Source organism: Zingiber officinale, chromosome 6A, assembly GCF_018446385.1.
Source record: "Zingiber officinale cultivar Zhangliang chromosome 6A, Zo_v1.1, whole genome shotgun sequence".
NCBI lineage: Eukaryota > Viridiplantae > Streptophyta > Magnoliopsida > Zingiberales > Zingiberaceae > Zingiber > Zingiber officinale.
Window position 1 is genome coordinate 120517470 of NC_055997.1, and position 18419 is coordinate 120535888.

Below are 18419 nucleotides of genomic sequence, written 5' to 3' on the forward strand. Positions count from 1 at the left end.
TATGACTCTATGAGTTAGATTAACATATCTTGGTGATTATCCTAATTTCGCCATTAAGTATGTTTTCTTTTGCTATCAACTTAAGTTGACCCCAGGGTATGATATCGTAATAAGATATTTAAATTATCATTCAAATATTCATGGTTTGAACTCTAGTTACAACGTATTTATAAAAAATTTTCCATCAAATGGAGAGTGTAATCAAAGGATGCTGAGCTTCTGAGCTGATCACCGCGTGCGCTTTCCGATTTATCCTAGTAGCCGATGAAAATTTTCATTGGATCAAATTGATCATCTCAAAAATAATTAATGAGACTAACTGAGATTATTTCTTTTATTCTATCAGCTTAAGTTGCATTAACGATGAAATTTAGTACACATGGACTACAAATGAGTAAATCATGTGTCATAAAAGTATCCGTGTTGACCTGGGACGAATTGACAAAAATGTTAAAAACAGATGTATTCATCTTTTGTCACCATATGTCATCTTTTGTCCCTATGTATCATAAAAGTATTGATAAGATTTAAGTAGACGTGTCTACTAAAATTCATTTTAATGTCGCACTAAAATGCAGTTTAATGACTTACGCATATAATGTTATCATTCAAAGTGATTTAATTTTGTTTCCATATAAGTCCAACATTCTATAGAATGTCTCGTAATTAAAATTAAAAAAACTAAAATATTTATGCTAAAGCAACGATGATCTCACGTCTAACGAATTTATGCTAAAGGATAAAATGTTTTTAACTAGGCAAATGTTGGTATGTGATAATGGCGATTTAGTAAAAATTGTGTTAGTGAATCTTGACCAACATAAACTCAAATGGTAAATCCTAGCATCATGCTTGATATGATCCGACAAAAAGTGAGACAGCTCAATTAAATTTGAGTCAGCTCCAGCTTAGATTGTGTTAAGTCTAGGGCAGGCTCTATTGACATGTGGACCTAAAGAAACTAAAATTTCTACATTTCGGATCCAATGCGAGACCCGACAACCCGCCGTTTTTCTATCAAATTCCAGTTTGATTTACGAAAAAGCTTGCCTTCACGTGCACCTTTACTTTATTAAATGACTAAAACACCCCTAGGCGTTCTAAATTTAACGTGCAGTTATTGTGTACCATATTCGTAATTAAGCTTACACAATTGGGGTAGTATTTCTGAGACAAAGTCACGCGTCAGAGCCTATAAACACGGCTAATAAACAATGGGTCATTCTCCCACATTAATCGCCTGAAGCACAAATCTAGAAGCAAAAATGGAAGCATTCGACGGTTCACGAGCGAAGGTGATTTCAACGAATCCTTCTAGAACCGGGTCGTTCATTCCCCTGCTTCCTTTCAACGCCGCGATCCCAAAGCCTCCCCCTGCTCTGATCTGCCTCGCTTGCTCTCTAGCTTCGCCTTCGCCATTTCATCCCCTTCATCCATCGGATCTCGAAGAAACTTATGGCGCAAGAGATTATCAATGATGAAATCATAGATATTGGTGCCCTTTGACGAGCTCCGCAGTTGATCGGTACTCGTATGGTCGCTTCTGGTTCAAGAACTGGATTTGAAGCATAGCGGCCAAATCGCAAGCCTTGGAGCAAGGTAGATAGAAGATTGGGAGGAGTTGCGCCAGTGGAACTGCTGCAATCTGCAGACGAAGGTAAACTCTTCTAGTGACTAGCAAGATCTTGAACATAAACGTTCCATTAGGTATTTCTTATTTCCTCGACCTGTTCTTCTTTCCTGAGTGAGAAATGATTACGAGAGAGAAATAGTGTGCATCCGAAACTGATATTGCTCCAATTTTTCTTAGTTTTTAGGGGAAATTGTCGTTTTTAATGTTAACCTAGCTTTTAAGGGGATTCCATTGTCCTTTTTTTTTTTATCAAAGTTGCCCCTTTCTTTTCTCGTGAGTTCTGATAGAGTATTCATTCTTATTTTTGTAATGATTGCTGTCAGATCCTACCATATTGAATTCTCTCATACTCAGGAATCATAAATTTTTCTTCCTAGTCTTCTGCATATGTAATGATTGATCATCATTGTTTCAGGAAGTTATGATAAAACCTAGGCTTTATGAAAGATCAAACACTTGATTTTTAGACTTCTGATTCCCTGCTTGATTATTCTACTGTTGATCAGATTTAATGTTGTTGCAGATGTTTGAAATTTACCGCAATTGATGCCATGTTATTATAGAAGGAAATAAAATGTCGACAAATGCTGCAGATAAATGTAGACAATTACAGCTGATTTACCAGTAAAAAACACTCTGTTGACCAATAATTATTCAAAAAACTGATTAGATTAGAAGTATGAGGAATAGCTATATTCACTGAGAAACATGAAAAAATCGTTTTGGTTCATGTTTTTGATGATCTCTGACTGTCATTTGTATTCTTAGTGGTACCAGTAAATCAGCTATGGTTCTAGTTGCTTATTTATGTGCATTCATCTTGTTTTGTTTATGTATTCACACACTTGGCAGATAAAAAAAAAAAGAAGTCAATTTAAGTGGATTCTATGAACTTTGAGAAAGGTTTATGTTGCATCTAACAGTTGTTAGGTGGTGGAACTCATGCCAACAAATCATTATTAACCTAGAAAGATTCATCCATTATTGAACTCTCAATACCAATTCGTTTTCTTTTCCTCAACCTCTACACGGTGACTGTTCAACTCCAGAATGACTAGATTGCACATCAGCAGATGCTTATTCATACAATTTTCTCAAAGTTGATTGGGACGTCAACTTTAGGAACGAGAGAGTTTTTTTAGGCATGTCCTTGAAATCTTCCATCTCCATTCATGGATATTATAACTATCAGATGAAGAGGAGCTTTCATGTGCGTGTACAAAGCATAGTGAATACGTTCTTCTTTAACCTTCGTGTTTCCACATTGCATCTTTAACACACGGCTTCTCCAATCAATTCTTATTAAGCTTGGATGGTCCATGCTTTGTGTTTTCAATCAATGGCAAGAATCTGATGTCTCAGAGATTGGCCAAAAGTAACTTGTTTAGTCTTTTCATTTCTTAATTGAAAGATGTTACTGATCTCCTGCTTTATTTTCCTGTTCTATCTTTCTGTTGCTGCTTCACCAGAGTTTTGAGGACGATATGGAGCCGGCGAAGGCGGCTCCGCTGCCTAATTTTGGTTCAGTTGCTCGGACCGTCACCAAGATCCTCCGCCTGCGCCGCTCTGCCGCCAGCTCTGCTGAAGGTGCCACCGTTGCTGTCGCCGGCAGTTTAGACGCAATTGGCAAACTCAAGCTCTGTAGAGACTTCGGTGATTACTCTGGCATCCTCTTTGAATCATCCGGCGACGACGTCCTGAAACCTGAAAACGAGAAGAAGCAACAGAAGAAGGATTCTTCGAGAGACCAGGAGGCCTTGGAGTCGTTCGTTGCCAACCTCTTCGCGAGCATCTCCGCCTTCAAGGCCGCCTACGCCCAGCTGCAAGTGGCGCAGTCTTCGTATGACCTGGACTTAATACAGTCGACGGACGCCACCATCGTCGCTGAACTCCGGCGGATGTCTGAGCTCAAGCGGTCCTACTTCAGGAATCAATCCGACGGCATCACGAATTCAGTCCTGCAACCAGCTCTCGCCGCACAGCTCCAGGAGTTTCGCAACCTCACCAAGACCTACAAAGTCACCACGCGGAAGCTGGAGGACGAAATCGAGCTCAAAGAATCCGAGATCGACGCTCTCCGAGCCGAACTTCTCGAATCCGAAAGAAAGGGGCGTGTTTTTGAGGCCAAGCTCCACCCCAATCGCTCCCTCGCTGCTCTCGACGCCCTCCACCTCTCCGGCGTCAATCCCACTCACTTCCTCACCGTTCTGCGCTACACCTTCAAAGCGATTCGATCCTTCGTCCAGTTGATGGAAAAGGAAATGGAGTCTGCCGGCTGGAATCTCGATGCCGCCGCAGGCTCGATCCAAGCGGATGTCCTTAACCGGGGAAAGCCCGGTCACAGGACCTTCGCTTTCGAGTCCTACGTCTGCCGGAGGATGTTCTCCGATTTCTCCCAACAAAATTTTGGCCTTTCGGTTTTGGGGGAATGCTCGACGTGGGATCGAAGGAAGTTCTTCAACGAATTCACCCAGGTAAAGTCTCTCTCAATGAACCATATCCTCGACGGCCCGCGGCCATCGCAGCTGGCGCAGTTCTGCAGGGCGAAGTATTTGTCACTTGTGCGGCCGAAAATGGAATCGGCCTTCTTCGGCGACCAGAAAAAGAGAGCGGCGGTGAGCTCCGGCAAGGACTCACCGGACTCGGAGTTCATCGCTGGGTTCGCCGAGATGGCGCGGCGAATGTGGCTCCTACACTGCCTCTTCTTCTCGTTCGAGGCCGAGATCGAGCGGTCGATCTTCCAAATCAGGAGAGGCAGCCGATTCTCGGAGGTGTACATGGAGAGCGTGACAGCGGCGGAGGACAAGGATTGTGCCGGCGAGGCCGCGACGGTCGGGTTCACTGTGGTTCCCGGTTTCAGGGTAGACCGAACGCTGATCCAGTGCAAGGTCTACTTGATCTCAGAGCCGCATCGACGGTCATAATCAGGTAATCGGACGGATGCGTAAGCGGTACGTTGGTATTGTAATTAATGTTTTTGGTAGACCATCCCCAGATGGGTAAATGGTGAGATTTGCCTCGATGACCGTATACAAAGTGCCATGGCAATGTTTTAGTTTTTCTTGTACCATGGAGTAATCATTAAGCATGCGCACACGATTGTTAATGACGGGATTAGAGTTTAATTAATGACCCCCTATTTTTTTTGTTGGCATAGAACTGCATAGGAATGGGGTGAATAAATATTGGAATACGATATCTAATTTCATGCACTGGAACTAATTCATTTCATTGTCCAATTTAATTTGCATTGTCTTCTTCCTTCATTCTCCTTTCCCCCTCCAATTATGTGTTTTTCCCCCTTAAATTTTTTTTAAAATAGCCAATGCGAGCTTGTAATTCAGTTGCCTGGTGGGTGGGGAGCAAATCATCCCCGCCCGCATGTGACTCCACCGCGCTGCCGCTCTCTCGCCCCCTGCCGGCCGCGACAGCCCCACTCTGCGGGAGTCCCCGCCGAACGAGTTAAGCGAGGGGCAGTTCAGCTCGCCCCGTGGTCCCTCCCTCCCCTCCATGACGAATTGAAATAACAGTACGATACGAATCTCGACCGGTCCGACATTTGATTCGAACCGGTCCGGCATTTCGAAAATGCTTGCCGGCCCATTAATAGCCCAATGCCGAAGCCTTATACGAAGATTTCACCTCGCTCATACTATACTTTACTTTTTAACATTGTTTAATATTTTAACCGAAAAGATTATCAAAAGACCCATATTATTTAGTATTCTCTTCAAAACACCCTCCAATTATAAGTTGGGTGGGGGTAAAATGAAAGTTTCCCTAAAACCATATACCGGGACCGTTTCAACTGGCTTCACACTCGCTTACCTCACCTCTCTCTCTCTCTCAGATCCCTTCGCTTTACCCTTTCTCTCGGCGCCCATGCCGCCTCCTTCGCCGTGAGCCCTTCTGCCCTTGAGCTAGGGTTCGACTAGATCGGAGGATCAATAGCATTCTGAGCTGATCGGAGGCGGATCGGTTGAACTCCGGGCGCGCAGGGGAGAGAAGCGATGACTTCCGGGACGAGGATGCCAACGTGGAGGGAGAGGGAGAACAACCGGCGGCGGGAGCGGCGGAGGCGTGCGATCGCGGCCAAGATCTACACCGGCCTGCGTATGCACGGGAACTACAAGCTCCCCAAGCACTGCGACAACAACGAGGTCCTCAAGGCCCTGTGCGACGAGGCCGGGTGGGCCGTCGAGCCCGACGGCACCACCTATCGCAAGGTACCCTCCATGTCTTGTCACTAAATTATTGTTCGGCTTCTTATACCTTCTTTTTGAGGTTCGGACAAATTTTTCGCCGAAAAAACGATCGATATCGGTGCATATTAACATGGTGGAGACGCAGTGATTTAGTGCTTAGGATTGGATCAGATTGGCGTAGGTTATCTCGGATGGTCTATCGTGCGCATGCACGACAGCTCACGCCTCATGTGAATCCCGCGAATTCTGGGGGCTTACGTGACTTGACGTTTTTACTCGCGCTAAGATCACTTTAAGGTTCTTCCCGTTTCCAGTGCTAATAAAATATCAACAACATGCTTTTTCTTGTCTTCTCTTTTTCTGATAGTTTCAAAATTAAAAATTAAAATTGATCGTCAAGTTTAGGCCTTTGTCGCTGGAAAAACATCTCGATAATTTTCACAGTGCAAAATTTCTCATTGGACAAAGTATATAGTTCCATCATTTAAATTTTCAGAGGAACTGATTCGTGATGTTGATTTTCCAACCTTGATTTTAATTGTCTATGTTGTTTAATGTACTGAAATAGTTGTTCTCAGAAGCCGGAACAAAACTTTGGAGTAAGCAAAGGTTCAATTCTCCTCCCTTGTTTTTAAAGAGTGCTAAAAGAACTTTACGCAATTTATGTGGCCCAAGATGATGAGAGTATTGGAAGGTAGCCTAAACCCAATCATAAAGTGATTCCTACTAGTCGAGTGTAATAGTGAAACTAATACAGAGTGACTGCCATATTCTGATAGTGCCAACATGATTTAACTTTTAAAGAAGTGAATTTCACATTTTAATTATTACTCTGTGCTTTTGTTTGAAGGATCTTATTTGTATTTGTTTTGTATACTCAAAACCATCTCCAACTGAATGGTAATTTCTTATATCTAAGAGCATAAAGCTTGTTGATACTTGTCATTGTATCTATTTATACTCCTTATGAGGAGTATGTTATGTGTTGCCAGTTGGAGTTAAAGCACAACCTTTTCTTATGGATTGCTTGGAGGAGTCAATTTGTCTTTACTGTCCTGCATCAACAGTGAAGCTCCTTATTCGAGCTTACATAGAGTCGTTTTGGGTCTTCCTATGTGAGTGTTCAACTGAAGGTTTTCCAATTTCCTTCTGCAGGGGTGTAAACCTCCAGTAGACCGCATGGATATGGCAGGCGGCTCGACTTCAGCAAGTCCATACTCTTCGAACCAGCCAAGCCCATGTGCGTCGTATAACCCCAGTCCTGCTTCTTCGTCGTTTGCAAGTCCTGCTTCTTCATCCTATGTTGTCAATACTAACAATTTGACCATTGGTGCCTCTGCTAACTCCCTCATCCCTTGGCTTAAGAATCTCTCTTCAAGTTCCTCTGGTGCTTCCTCATCCAGGTTCATACACCAACACCCTTTTTTCATCCATGGTGGTTCCATGAGTGCGCCTGTTACCCCTCCCTTGAGTTCCCCAACTGCTCACACACCTTGTATTAAAACTGGGTGGGATGATCCGAATGCACAACCGCCTTGGGTGAATACAAGCTACACTTTCCTCCCAAATTCCACACCGCCAAGTCCTGGACGACAGATCATTCCAGACCCAGCTTGGATTGCAGGACTACAGATTGAGTCAGGATCTCCTTCATCCCCCACATTCAGCCTTGTTTCCTCAAACCCGTTTGGTTTCTCAGGTGGAGGTTCTTCGAGAATGTTGACTCCAGGGCAGAGTGGCACAAGCTCACCTGTCATGCTTGGCATGCCGCACAATACTGATATTCACATGTTCCATAACATTTCGGATGAGTTTGCTTTCGGAAGCAATATCAATGGCAGTAACCTACAAGGTCAACTTGTGAAGCCCTGGAAGGGAGAGAGGATCCATGAGGAATCTGGATCAGATGATTTGGAGCTCACTCTTGGGAGCTCAAGGACAAGGGGTGAGACTCCTAATTGATTCAAAGATAGCAGCATATTCTGAAAGCCTCTTTGTTACGATGTTCCTAAGTTCTGTTTCCTTCAAAGAGACATATAGAGAGCTTATGGGCATCTAATTGTTTCATGCAACCAGCTTCCATCCTCTTTGAATTCTGTGAGAAAGTCTGTTAGGTTTGAGGCATTTAACTTCACTGTGCACTCGGTGCCAAAATGTGCATCAGAAGGAAGAATAATTGCCATCTACAGTGGGCTTCTTTGACCATTGCTTTATAGTTTGAAGGTTAAAGTTACATTACATCGTTTCGGTTCATTGTACTATTCTTGCTATTGTACGCATTTATGTAAGCCTGCCTGAAAACCTCGGATGGGTTATTGATTTACCCTTTTTCTGTAGCACCGTAAAACTGGTAGATGCTGCGATATGTTATTTGTGATTCTGTTACATTTGCATTTTTCTCCCATTTGAGACCCATGTCATGTAAGAACAGTATAGTGCCTAATTCGGTCACTTTGATATTATCACTAAGGTAACAGGTTAAATCCATCTTTGCTCATTTATTTTATTTCTTTTGTTTGATTGCAAGAATAGTGTCCCATTTGTTTAAGATTGGGCATTCCATAAGTTGGGACTTCTTGAGATGTGACCAGATGACTATTTTTAAAATTTTCATGGCCAATCAACTAAACATAATTGTGAATGTGGCCTTCGATCCATTTCTTATCAATCTACCATGATTCTAAAACTTTAATAAACCAACACAATGGAAAACTTCTCATGCTCAGTAAGGTAAAGGGTTAAAAGTCTAAAGGAGCATGTTTTACATTGTTTCTTTATCTAACTCATGATTCAGGTCATCAAAGCCATACAAACCTCACTTTTTTGGGTAAGAAATACAGACCTCCCCTTGAGTAGGATACAAATGCTAAATGCTTATGCCAATGTTGCTGTTGAAGAATACAAACGCCTTGGACTAAGAAACATACTGGTGCAGAGTCTAGTTGCCGTATTAATCATTTTGGCGACTCACTCCCTCATTCTGAGCTTCATGAGATTATATGGAAGTTTAAGATCTTGGAGAATCCCATACATCCGGCCCCAAGATGCCATTTGGAGACGAAGAATTGAGCTGGTCTTTTTGCAACCGTAAATCTGATACTGTAGGCTGTGATGCAGAATCTGGCACAATCCATGAGAAGTCAGGAATACTGTCCAAACATTTTTCCAAACCCATCTCTGTTCCAGGAGAACAATAAAAGTTTGATCCATCTGTGCTTCCTAGCGGCAACTTGACGATCTGCAATATAAACACATAATTACACACTATGGAGTACTCAGTTGTTTCAGTCGAATGGATTAGCAACCATGGACAAAAACCAGTAATGCTATGGTGATATCTTATAGACAACAATAAGAAAGATAATTAGAAAGCTCGTACCTGCGAACAATCATGATCATTGACATGAAGATCGCTCTTAGAAGGAAACACAAACAAATCATCCAGAGGCCAGTCAGGTGTCTTCCTATGAGTACTGCAACCAACAGATGGCAGCTTCAGATCCCCGCTTAGAGGGGTAGATTGAGTTTGATTTGTTTCACTGGGCAAGGGCGTAGGCAGCATGTTTGTGGGCAGCAAGTTGGATGGTGATGATTCTTGCTCTCTTCCTGCAGAATTCAAATGTTGACTAGCAATTAGATTCAGCGGTTTGACAGAATGAAGTCCGACTTGCACGCCTGTCAGCAGGAACCTTTGATGAACTCTGACATGTGGATTCATTGTGTGTATATTAACATCACAGTTTCGACAGAAAACTGCACGATCCTCCAAACAGAAGAAGCCGCCAGGAGCTTCCTGGAAACACATACGAAGGCTCTTTAAATAAAGCTGTAAAATTGGAATCGACAAAGAAGGGAAACAGTAGTTTGCCTACATAGACAAGAATCATGAATCAGAATTTGAGATGTAATCCAGAAGATAAAATCAGCAGCTAGTAGATAGAACAAAGACAGGTGAAGAAATGTTACATTTAGGTGAGACAACAAACATGGAAATGAACAAGCAAACACGTCGAATTCTAGGGCCTATGTTATGATGATATAAGATCAGTATACACATTGGTAAAAGAGAATTCTCAGCTCAGGCTATATCATAAAGAATTCTCAACCTAGGCCTACTTCTTTCACTCGACCTTCCTCAACTCACAATGATTCATCATACGGAAAACGCTACTATTCTATTGATGCAGTGAAGCAGAATCATAGCATCGCGCAGCAAAATTTACCTTCGGAAGAGGGCAACCCGAAGAATTCATTATAAATCTTCTTAGAAGAACAATACCCTAAACAGATTCGACCAAACACGAAATCAAACAAGGCACCTGGCATATGTCGCAGTTGGGCCTACGAGAGGAACCAGAAGCAGAGCCAGAGCTGCCGCCGGAGAAGAGCGGGTACCTCTGGTGGCCGACGGCGAGCGTACCAGCGGCGTGCATCTTCGCATCGCAAGCCCAGCAGAGGGCGGCCTCATCCGCGAAGCAGATCACCGTGGCCGCTACCATCTCGCACGCCTCGCACTGGATCTTCATCCCTTCTTCGCCCCGCCGATCGAGATCGCCCATTCTATTCTCTATAACGCAATTGCTTTGCCATTTCCAAAGAACCAGGGAAATGTTTCGGAGGCGGAGGACAGGCTTTATATCGGCATTGGATCGCTCTCCTGGTCGGGACGAAGAAGGAGGAATGAGGCGGTGCCGCGGTGGACGCCGACAGAGCATAGTCCTCGATACCCGAAAGGCGGTGTATGCGAAAACAAGATGCTGTTACGACCAAATTATTAATAATTTACACCCTACACTTTTTCAATCATACATCATTTTACACCTCAAGGATTGGTATCTAAATGAATGTTTAGATCAATTCTCGGATATAAAATATCTCGTTTTTATTTTACTGATTTATTCCCTTTCAAAATGTATATATTACTATCATATATATTATTTTACCATTTATACTTCCCTTAACAACAATTCATTTCTTCAAAAAAAAAAAAAAGGTCGAGTTACATTAACCGTTTAAAATGTGAGGTCGCGTCAAATCAAACTATGTTTCAGTAAGCCATATTTTTTTAAGGCATTCTCCTTCCTTCGGGCTTCGACCACCGCCAACGTAGCAGATGAGATCCTTTGTCCCATTTTCTTCGTGTCCATGTCTCATTCACTGATCGAACGAATCACATTAAATCATGTCAGATTTCAAGGATGCATGATCTGATATGATCCGTTCGATCAATGAATAAGTGCTCATCCCCTGTCTCCATGTGGTTCATCGCCAGAGTAAGAATAAGTTTTCCTTAATACTGGGTTAGTCAAACCGATAGCTAAAGTAGTCGCAAAGGAATAAGATTACATAAGAATTGAAATGCCAAAGTATTTCTATATTCTAAGACTTTATCATAAACTTCTTCCTTACATACGGATGGAAGATACAGGAGAGAAAAGAAAGTGGCGCTTATAAAATGTCAGATGAGAGAATTGCCAATTTACAGAAGCCTCAGTAGAAAAGAATGATGCCGTGAATTTTTATATCATTCAATCCCTGCAACCGATATCAGAACAGTATGGATGCGAGTGTTGAGTTGCATATATTAATTTGGAGATGGCAACTAGTTTAGGACAAACCATTCTCTACTGCAGTTATAATAATCAAACTGGCACTGGGGTCCCTTCTAAGGCTTCTTTCCCTGTAATACCATCTTTCAAGTTCTTGAAGTACTCGTCATAGTCCTTGTCCGGAGGGGGGTTTTCGGGATCGATTACATAAGGTTCGCTAAATGGCACAGTACTTTTAACCTGCATGGATACATGACGAGCAATAGTACTTGTCCAGAGAATATATGAAAAGATAACTAACATTTACAATGAATCCGCTAAAATGAATGCAGTAGATCTTTAAATTGATAGTTTCTTTAGTTCCTTGGTTAACTACGATCAACATGAATAAATCATGTGATGTTACTTTTATATGATCGATCATATTAGCTTGAGAACTGAACCATGTGCAATCAATCCATGTGCCAATTGCATGGTATACAGATGAGGGCTGTATTCAGAATCATGTTTTTCAGGATAAAATAATAGCCAGCAAGAGTTTTGCCGATTAAAAGTTGCAATCACTTCATCAGTGGCACATGGATGGATGGATGGATGGATGGAAAAAAAAAGTGAGACAAGAACAAAGCTAGACATTTAGCCATAATCTAAAAGGTCTGATGTAATTAGTTATCATTGTCAAAAAAGCGATTACTTGACATTTCTTTACTTGCAATCAAGAATCGAAAGCTAATGACATTTCTTTATGGATATAATCTATAAACACATGTCAACATAAAACCCCCTTACCTCAAAAGTCTTCCCACATGCATATTGGCTTCCAAGAGCTGCAACACATATTCGTGCAATCTCCTCTCTTGAGATCTTACCCTGAAAGCATAGGCGATAGCAAAGCTCCATGTTAGACTGCTTGATTTAGGCTATCAAAAATTATGATTATCTTGATGACTTAAATACCGTTATATTGTCTCCTTGATCAAAAATGAGATCAGCTCCCGCAGCCTCTTCAGTTAGTGCACATGGTCTGACAATCGTGTAAGGAATACCACTTTCACGTATCAAATCTTCACCCTTTGGAAAAAAATCATATTAAGAACTTGTTGAAACTTGAAAATGGTTCACCATAATAGATATATGGAAATATGTTCAGGTTATCTTCATCAGTCACCTTCAGTTTATATGTAAGGATAAAGTCCAACTCTTTGTTCAGGCGCACAGCAGGCGGCTGTTTGCTGAGATCCAGTCCAGGTCTGTCAGGTCGTGTGACCCCAGCAGAACTCACGTGTACGAACCTGCCTAATGAAGCCACATCAGAGGTCTGGTTCTTCCATAATTCACATGAAAAACTCATAAGCCAACTAATCTACCCTCTGTGCATGACAAATGCAAATTATTTATGCAGAAAATACTATCTAATGATCATAAATATAACCTTGGCAGTAGTGCTAGCTTTGTAACACATTCTTTTAACTTCTAAAACATCCACATTTTTTTAGAATAGTAAGGTCTCCTTATTTTTAAAATAGTGTGATCTCCTTTATTTTTAAATACTAGGGTCGCCTTTATGATGAAAACCTGATACCTTGGAGTGATAGGCTCGTTAATGTACGCTCGTATGCTTGAAAATGGAAGCTGAAATGATCCTTCCTCAAAAGTAGGATTGAGTTTACCATCATACTCAAACTTGCTGTACATGAGCTGTATAAGGTTGCAAGACAAATTTAGGGGGAAGAAAGAAGCATTTCTTGTAACAAAAAAGAAAGCGAGAGAGCATAAGAAACGAGCCTGCACTGCAATGATATTGCTTGAATCAAAGGGTGCAGCATCAACCACAGTCCGAGCACGAAATACAGGCCTAAATGAAGAAAATGGTAGCTTTATCTGAATCCAGCAGGGTACGGTTAGCCCAAGTAGCTGATCATTGAAAAATAAGTATTTGAGTGAAGGTGAACTTACTGTCTGCCACTGATCTCTTATAGTGTCAAAGCTTGCAGTATAACCAACTGTATCCCAATCAGAACTGGTACGTAAAATGAGCTTGTAACGGTGTCCATCGCCTTTAACTCTCATTTCAATACCATCATATGCTGAAAGGTCTTCAGGCACCGACAAATTCTGGAGCCAATTGCAAATTATATGACAATAAGGCCAAAAATTTTAAAAAAAATACCCTTTTAAAAAATTAAAAAGGGGTGCCATGCTTTTAAAAAAATATCATCCATTTACTATATCACTCTCTTACTCCTATATTAAAAATTGCAAATTGTCATTTTCAATTTATAATATTTTTAATACTAAATTAGTTAGAAATTTATAATCTTAAACATTTGATTGTTTTGTAAATCCAGATTTAATAAAAAATAAAGTTTGTATTTTGAAATAATTAATTTTTGTGGTGTTATAAATTTTATTTTATAAAAATTGATTATGTTTATATTATATCTTAATTTATATTATTTTTTTGAATTGAAATTCTCTAGAAGTAAATTATGGATTTTGTTAAAAAAAAATTATAAAATTCAGACAAAATGAATCTTTATAAAAACTTACGGTGAGAATTAGAACTTTGTAGGTATAGATTTCGTAAATTAGGGCCAGAAAAATTTTAAAAATCGAAGTTAACAAAATTTGATTTTAGAGACTTAAAATTCAGATGTATAAAACCCAAATTCTTAGACTTTTGTAACTTTATGTAAAAAAAAATTTATTTAATAAAGAAATTAAAAAATCAAATCTTTTATTATTTGAATTCAAATTAGGATTTCATGAAAATCTATTATGAATTAGGGAAGAGTCAATAGGGATAGAGGAAAAGAAAGGGCGTGCTTTAGATGAATTTTCCACAATGGTCACCCTTTTCATTTTTCTCCCTAAAATTAATGTTGGATTATCTAATCATAAAATTACAAAGAACTTATTTTTGACTAATTGCTATGCAATTTTCTAGAGATGCACATAACTAAAAGGAATATATTATGAATGTTTTATAACAAATACATAGCTATTAGAAAGTAGTAGCAAATGTAAAGAGATGTGAGATTAAAATATAAGAGAACAGCATATTATTGAGGCTAGAACCATGGGAATGATAGTTTAGGATAATAATTTATGCATTAGAGGAATTACAGTTTAGAGTATGCTCCGGAATCATGGATAGAAAATTTTGGAAATAGACTAACAAAGGCAATGGAATTTACACATCAAAATTCAGAGATCTCTAACATAATTAATTTATGCTCAGCTTGTCACAATAAGGTGAATGAAAAAAAAAACAAAAGAAAAATTCAGTAAATTCGCGAGCCAATGCTTCCAATGCCAAATATATTTCTCAATATTCTCAAATAAAGATCATCATGCTAACATTTAAACAATAAATATATTATGTCTACCAGACAATGGTTCCGAAGCCAAACAAATTCGTCAATATTATCAAAGAAAGATCATCATGCTAACATTTAACCAAGAAATATTCTCTTACCTTAGTCCTGATACTAGTGAACCCTCCATTGTTTGCAGTTGAAACTACACCTGAAGAATAGAGTATTTAGATTCAGAAACAAAAATCAGGAAAATTAAGCAACCATGGCGTATGACATGGTCTCAACTCAGGCCACCTTAAGAAATGAGTAAAATGAGCGTAAGGATATACCTTTGAATAATCCAGTTGGTCCACCATCTTCGTTACCGTTAGGATCAACTTGGAATTCGCTTGCGCTAACACCTCCCATGACAACATCATCTAATGCACCCCAAGCAAGCTTCCCTGTGATATTTCCTAGACAAGAATAAATAAAACTTTCTAGTCAATTCCAGAAATTTTTATGAAAAAATCAATGGGTCAATTAATTATTATGGAGGTCATAGATAACAAAAACGGATAAAAGAAAAGAAAACAGATTTGATATACTGACTAATCAGTACAAGCAAGGGCATATTAACCCAAGGATCTTGAAGCGCAAGGTAAGTTAGTTGCAGAGAATCCAAGTATAATCTTTGTATGACACCCAGTCAAGATTTGTAAAAGAAATTCATAAATTGGAATATAGGAAAACGTTGCAACTTAGATTGAATACCTTTGGACCCAAATAACAATTTTCCATCCTTCAGTCCAACACTATTCTTTACTGCATTTATCAGATTTTTCATTCCAATAAATTCGACCTTTTCTGGGGAATCTCCTTTTATCTGACAAATGTAACTGAATTTCAAGGTTACACTAAAAGTTTCATGGATAGAAGGTGCAATAGTCTGAGGTTTGAAAATTCTAAAAGATCACAGTTAACAAAGGATATATCATAGCACCTCTGGTTCGAAAAATTTGATTCCCTGTATCAAATAATACTCAAATCACATCAACCAGAACAGACATTTGTCGAAGTTGAATCATACAAATTGTATACAAGCAGATACAAACTTGGCTGTATTTTGCTCTATCAGGAGTATCTCCTTCCTTTGGACCAACTATTACAGAGATGGCATTGATGACTTTTCTCACTCCCTGGAAGTATTCAGGAGAAAGTGTTTCTGTCTTCGTGACATCCCCAACAATCTGAAACATAGCAAAATACGCAAGCTGCCAGTTACGTACAACCCCAAAACCTCTAACAACTTGGATATGATCATACTTTCAGACAGACATCTAACTGCTTTGAAAGGTTAAAAGAAAAATTTTTTGCTAAGTAATTTTCAATGTATGTCATTCGACCAAGTGCCATTTTCCTTTTATTTCAGGATCTTGAAGAAAGTGAATGGAGAAAAAATATAAATGATATATTCATCTCACCAAGTCAACATCTGGTCCTAGCATTGATCTTGCTTTCTCTTTATTCCTAACCTGACTTTCAAATAATTAGAAATACTAAAACTTCTACAGATGAGAACAAGGTAAATAATAATGAAATTAATTGAATTAACTGTATGGAGTGTATATAAGGTACCAGCGCACGAACAGGAAGGCCTTTATTCCTTAATATGTCAACTACTCTTCGTCCAACTCCACCAGTGGCCCCAGTTACCAACACTGTACCAGATGTTTCCATTTTTTTCAATGGTTTAGTTGATGCTGAACTTGATAGCTTCTCAATTAGAGACTCGATGAACTACACAAATGTAAACTAATCATTTATATGGATTTATACTAGTACAACAGACAAAAGAAACAAAAGTAATGCATCTCTTCATGCCGCAAAGAAAGGGCAAACCTTGGCAGGATTAGGAGGCCCGTTAAAAAAATACAAAGTTCTAAAAAATCTCCCAAAATCCCAAGCTTGCCGATTAGACGCAGCAAATATGACTCCCTTGTGCTTTCTTGTGTATTTGAGAGGCAAGGTTTGCTTGGGAAGCAACAGGTCCAATCTATTAGTATGTGGGAAAAATTGTTTAGTGCAGATGGGTAGCACTAGCACCTTTTGATGGAAGTCGAGATAGTTTCTTTTGAAAGTGTATGATGAAGAAATTCCCTGTAGCAAAAAAAAACAATAGAATCATTTTAGCCTTGTGACATTATCCACGCCACAGACTTCAGAAAAAATTGTCAATCTTGAGTGGGATCATGATTCGCTCTTTAATGTGTAAGTAAAATTTCTGCAACATAGATCAACAGAATAAGTCCAAGACAACTGAAATTATTTGTGCAGATTACGTTATAAGAAAGAACAAGGCAAAAGTCCAAAATGACTTTCATAATGAGCTACAATATGTTCAGAATACCATTAATTTAAAACTATAGTGTCTTATGATTGAAGACAGAATATTATTTTAATTTGATAATAATCTTTAAGAATTTTAAAGTACAATTATTACAGTTACCACTTTTTTGAGAAAAATAATTAACCAAGATACAACATATATCAGGACTTATACCACCAGAACTAGCTTTTCGATTGTAAAAATAAAGGATTTACTCCTAAGTTAATCTAATCTACAGTTATGTTCATCCATAGGATCCCAAATTCCCTGGGTAAGTTAAACCATAACGATCCTTGAAGAAGAACTAATTGTCCAAGCAACACTTAAACATCCATTTTCACAAATACTCCTTGCTTACCCAAGTCATCTTTTAACAATTGGAGTCCAATTTCCTAATTGTCCCATTTTAGCTAACTTCTCTCACTCAATCTATGTGTGTGTGTGTGTGTGAATGAGACGAAGAATAATTCTGCCCGGAAACAAATTTCCATTGGCATAATAGATGCAAAATAGTAACAATATTAACATGCTAGGAAAAAGCAAAGCAAACCCCGGATTACAAACGAGATTAGTTAAAGAAATATTAGTTTGTCCAGTAAATTTGTCCCATCTTACAAAAATGAAAAGAAAATGAGAGCATGCATATTAATCGCAACGAATACGAAAGATATCAAACTTTCCCTAGGTCTTTAACACCATAACTCAGATTTCAAGACATATACCTGAGGATTGAGAAGAGACGATGTTGAGGGCAGCACTGAGAGGCAGTAGCAAGACTCCATTTCTCAGCAAAGCCAAGCGACCATAACCTTTGTCGGTGCAAATGCCGAGTAATAGATCAAAGCTTTGAGAAGGAACGTGAACCACACAACTGAGGATTGAGGAAGAGATTGAAGCACTCATCATCCAGAAATCAAGCGGTGACCGTTGAACCGACTGAATCAGACGGCATCCGTTAGTTCTCTCGCTTACGGTACCTTTAGGAAGGGGATCATACTATCGATACTTTATTTCTTCAATCGCCTTTCCCGCGCTTCGATCGCCAGTGTTTCTTTGATCGAAATGCTCCGACGATTTGGATTCGTTTTAGCTTCGAGGCTCGTTTTAACTTTTAGGATATTAAATGACTTAACGCATCACAATGAAGTGATAAATAAGTGACTTTATTTATCATAATTGTTTTATTTAGTGGTAAATAAATTATTTTTAAAATTCGAATGTTTTTTTAAGTATCAATTTAATAATAAAAAATAGAAATAAATTTATTTTTTTTTTCTTATTCCAATCAAATTCCATTAACTAAATGCCCTGAATCAGAGCGATCAGGCCTAATTGATTGGGCCG

General features: G+C 39.4%; 4 protein-coding genes across 5 annotated transcripts; 2 read left to right on the forward strand and 2 right to left on the reverse strand.

Annotated features, from left to right (window-relative positions):
- Window positions 1–1273: 1273 nt before the first annotated feature.
- Window positions 1274–4742, forward strand: LOC121997775 (protein GRAVITROPIC IN THE LIGHT 1-like). Its single transcript, XM_042552398.1, has 2 exons — window positions 1274–1657; window positions 3103–4742. Exon 2 carries the CDS (start codon window positions 3118–3120, stop codon window positions 4555–4557), a length of 1440 nt encoding a protein of 479 aa, XP_042408332.1. The 5' UTR covers window positions 1274–1657; window positions 3103–3117; the 3' UTR covers window positions 4558–4742.
- A 700-nt stretch (window positions 4743–5442) lies between these two features.
- Window positions 5443–8231, forward strand: LOC121997776 (BES1/BZR1 homolog protein 4-like). Its single transcript, XM_042552399.1, has 2 exons — window positions 5443–5859; window positions 6994–8231. The coding sequence occupies exons 1-2, from the start codon at window positions 5644–5646 to the stop codon at window positions 7798–7800; spliced, it is 1023 nt and encodes a 340-aa protein (XP_042408333.1). The 5' UTR covers window positions 5443–5643; the 3' UTR covers window positions 7801–8231.
- A 253-nt stretch (window positions 8232–8484) lies between these two features.
- Window positions 8485–10593, reverse strand: LOC121997778 (B-box zinc finger protein 22-like). Its single transcript, XM_042552402.1, has 3 exons — window positions 10158–10593; window positions 9218–9631; window positions 8485–9076 (listed from the first exon to the last, which is right to left on the reverse strand). The coding sequence occupies exons 1-3, from the start codon at window positions 10551–10553 to the stop codon at window positions 8846–8848; spliced, it is 1041 nt and encodes a 346-aa protein (XP_042408336.1). The 5' UTR covers window positions 10554–10593; the 3' UTR covers window positions 8485–8845.
- Window positions 10594–11185: 592 nt separating this feature from the next.
- On the reverse strand, window positions 11186–17950 carry LOC121997777 (protein HIGH CHLOROPHYLL FLUORESCENCE PHENOTYPE 173, chloroplastic-like). 2 transcript variants are annotated; one of them, XM_042552401.1, is made up of 17 exons: window positions 17798–17950; window positions 16589–16846; window positions 16325–16486; window positions 16171–16221; window positions 15802–15936; window positions 15690–15713; window positions 15461–15572; window positions 15037–15162; window positions 14866–14915; window positions 13344–13502; window positions 13173–13268; window positions 12970–13085; window positions 12556–12679; window positions 12345–12458; window positions 12177–12257; window positions 11457–11627; window positions 11186–11373 (listed from the first exon to the last, which is right to left on the reverse strand). In XM_042552401.1, exons 1-16 carry the CDS (start codon window positions 17855–17857, stop codon window positions 11481–11483), a joined length of 1815 nt encoding a protein of 604 aa, XP_042408335.1. In that variant the 5' UTR covers window positions 17858–17950; the 3' UTR covers window positions 11186–11373; window positions 11457–11480. The 2 variants fall into 2 exon arrangements, with proteins under 2 accessions (XP_042408335.1, XP_042408334.1); XM_042552400.1 differs by having other exon boundaries at window positions 11186–11627.
- Between the last annotated feature and the right edge of the window lie 469 nt (window positions 17951–18419).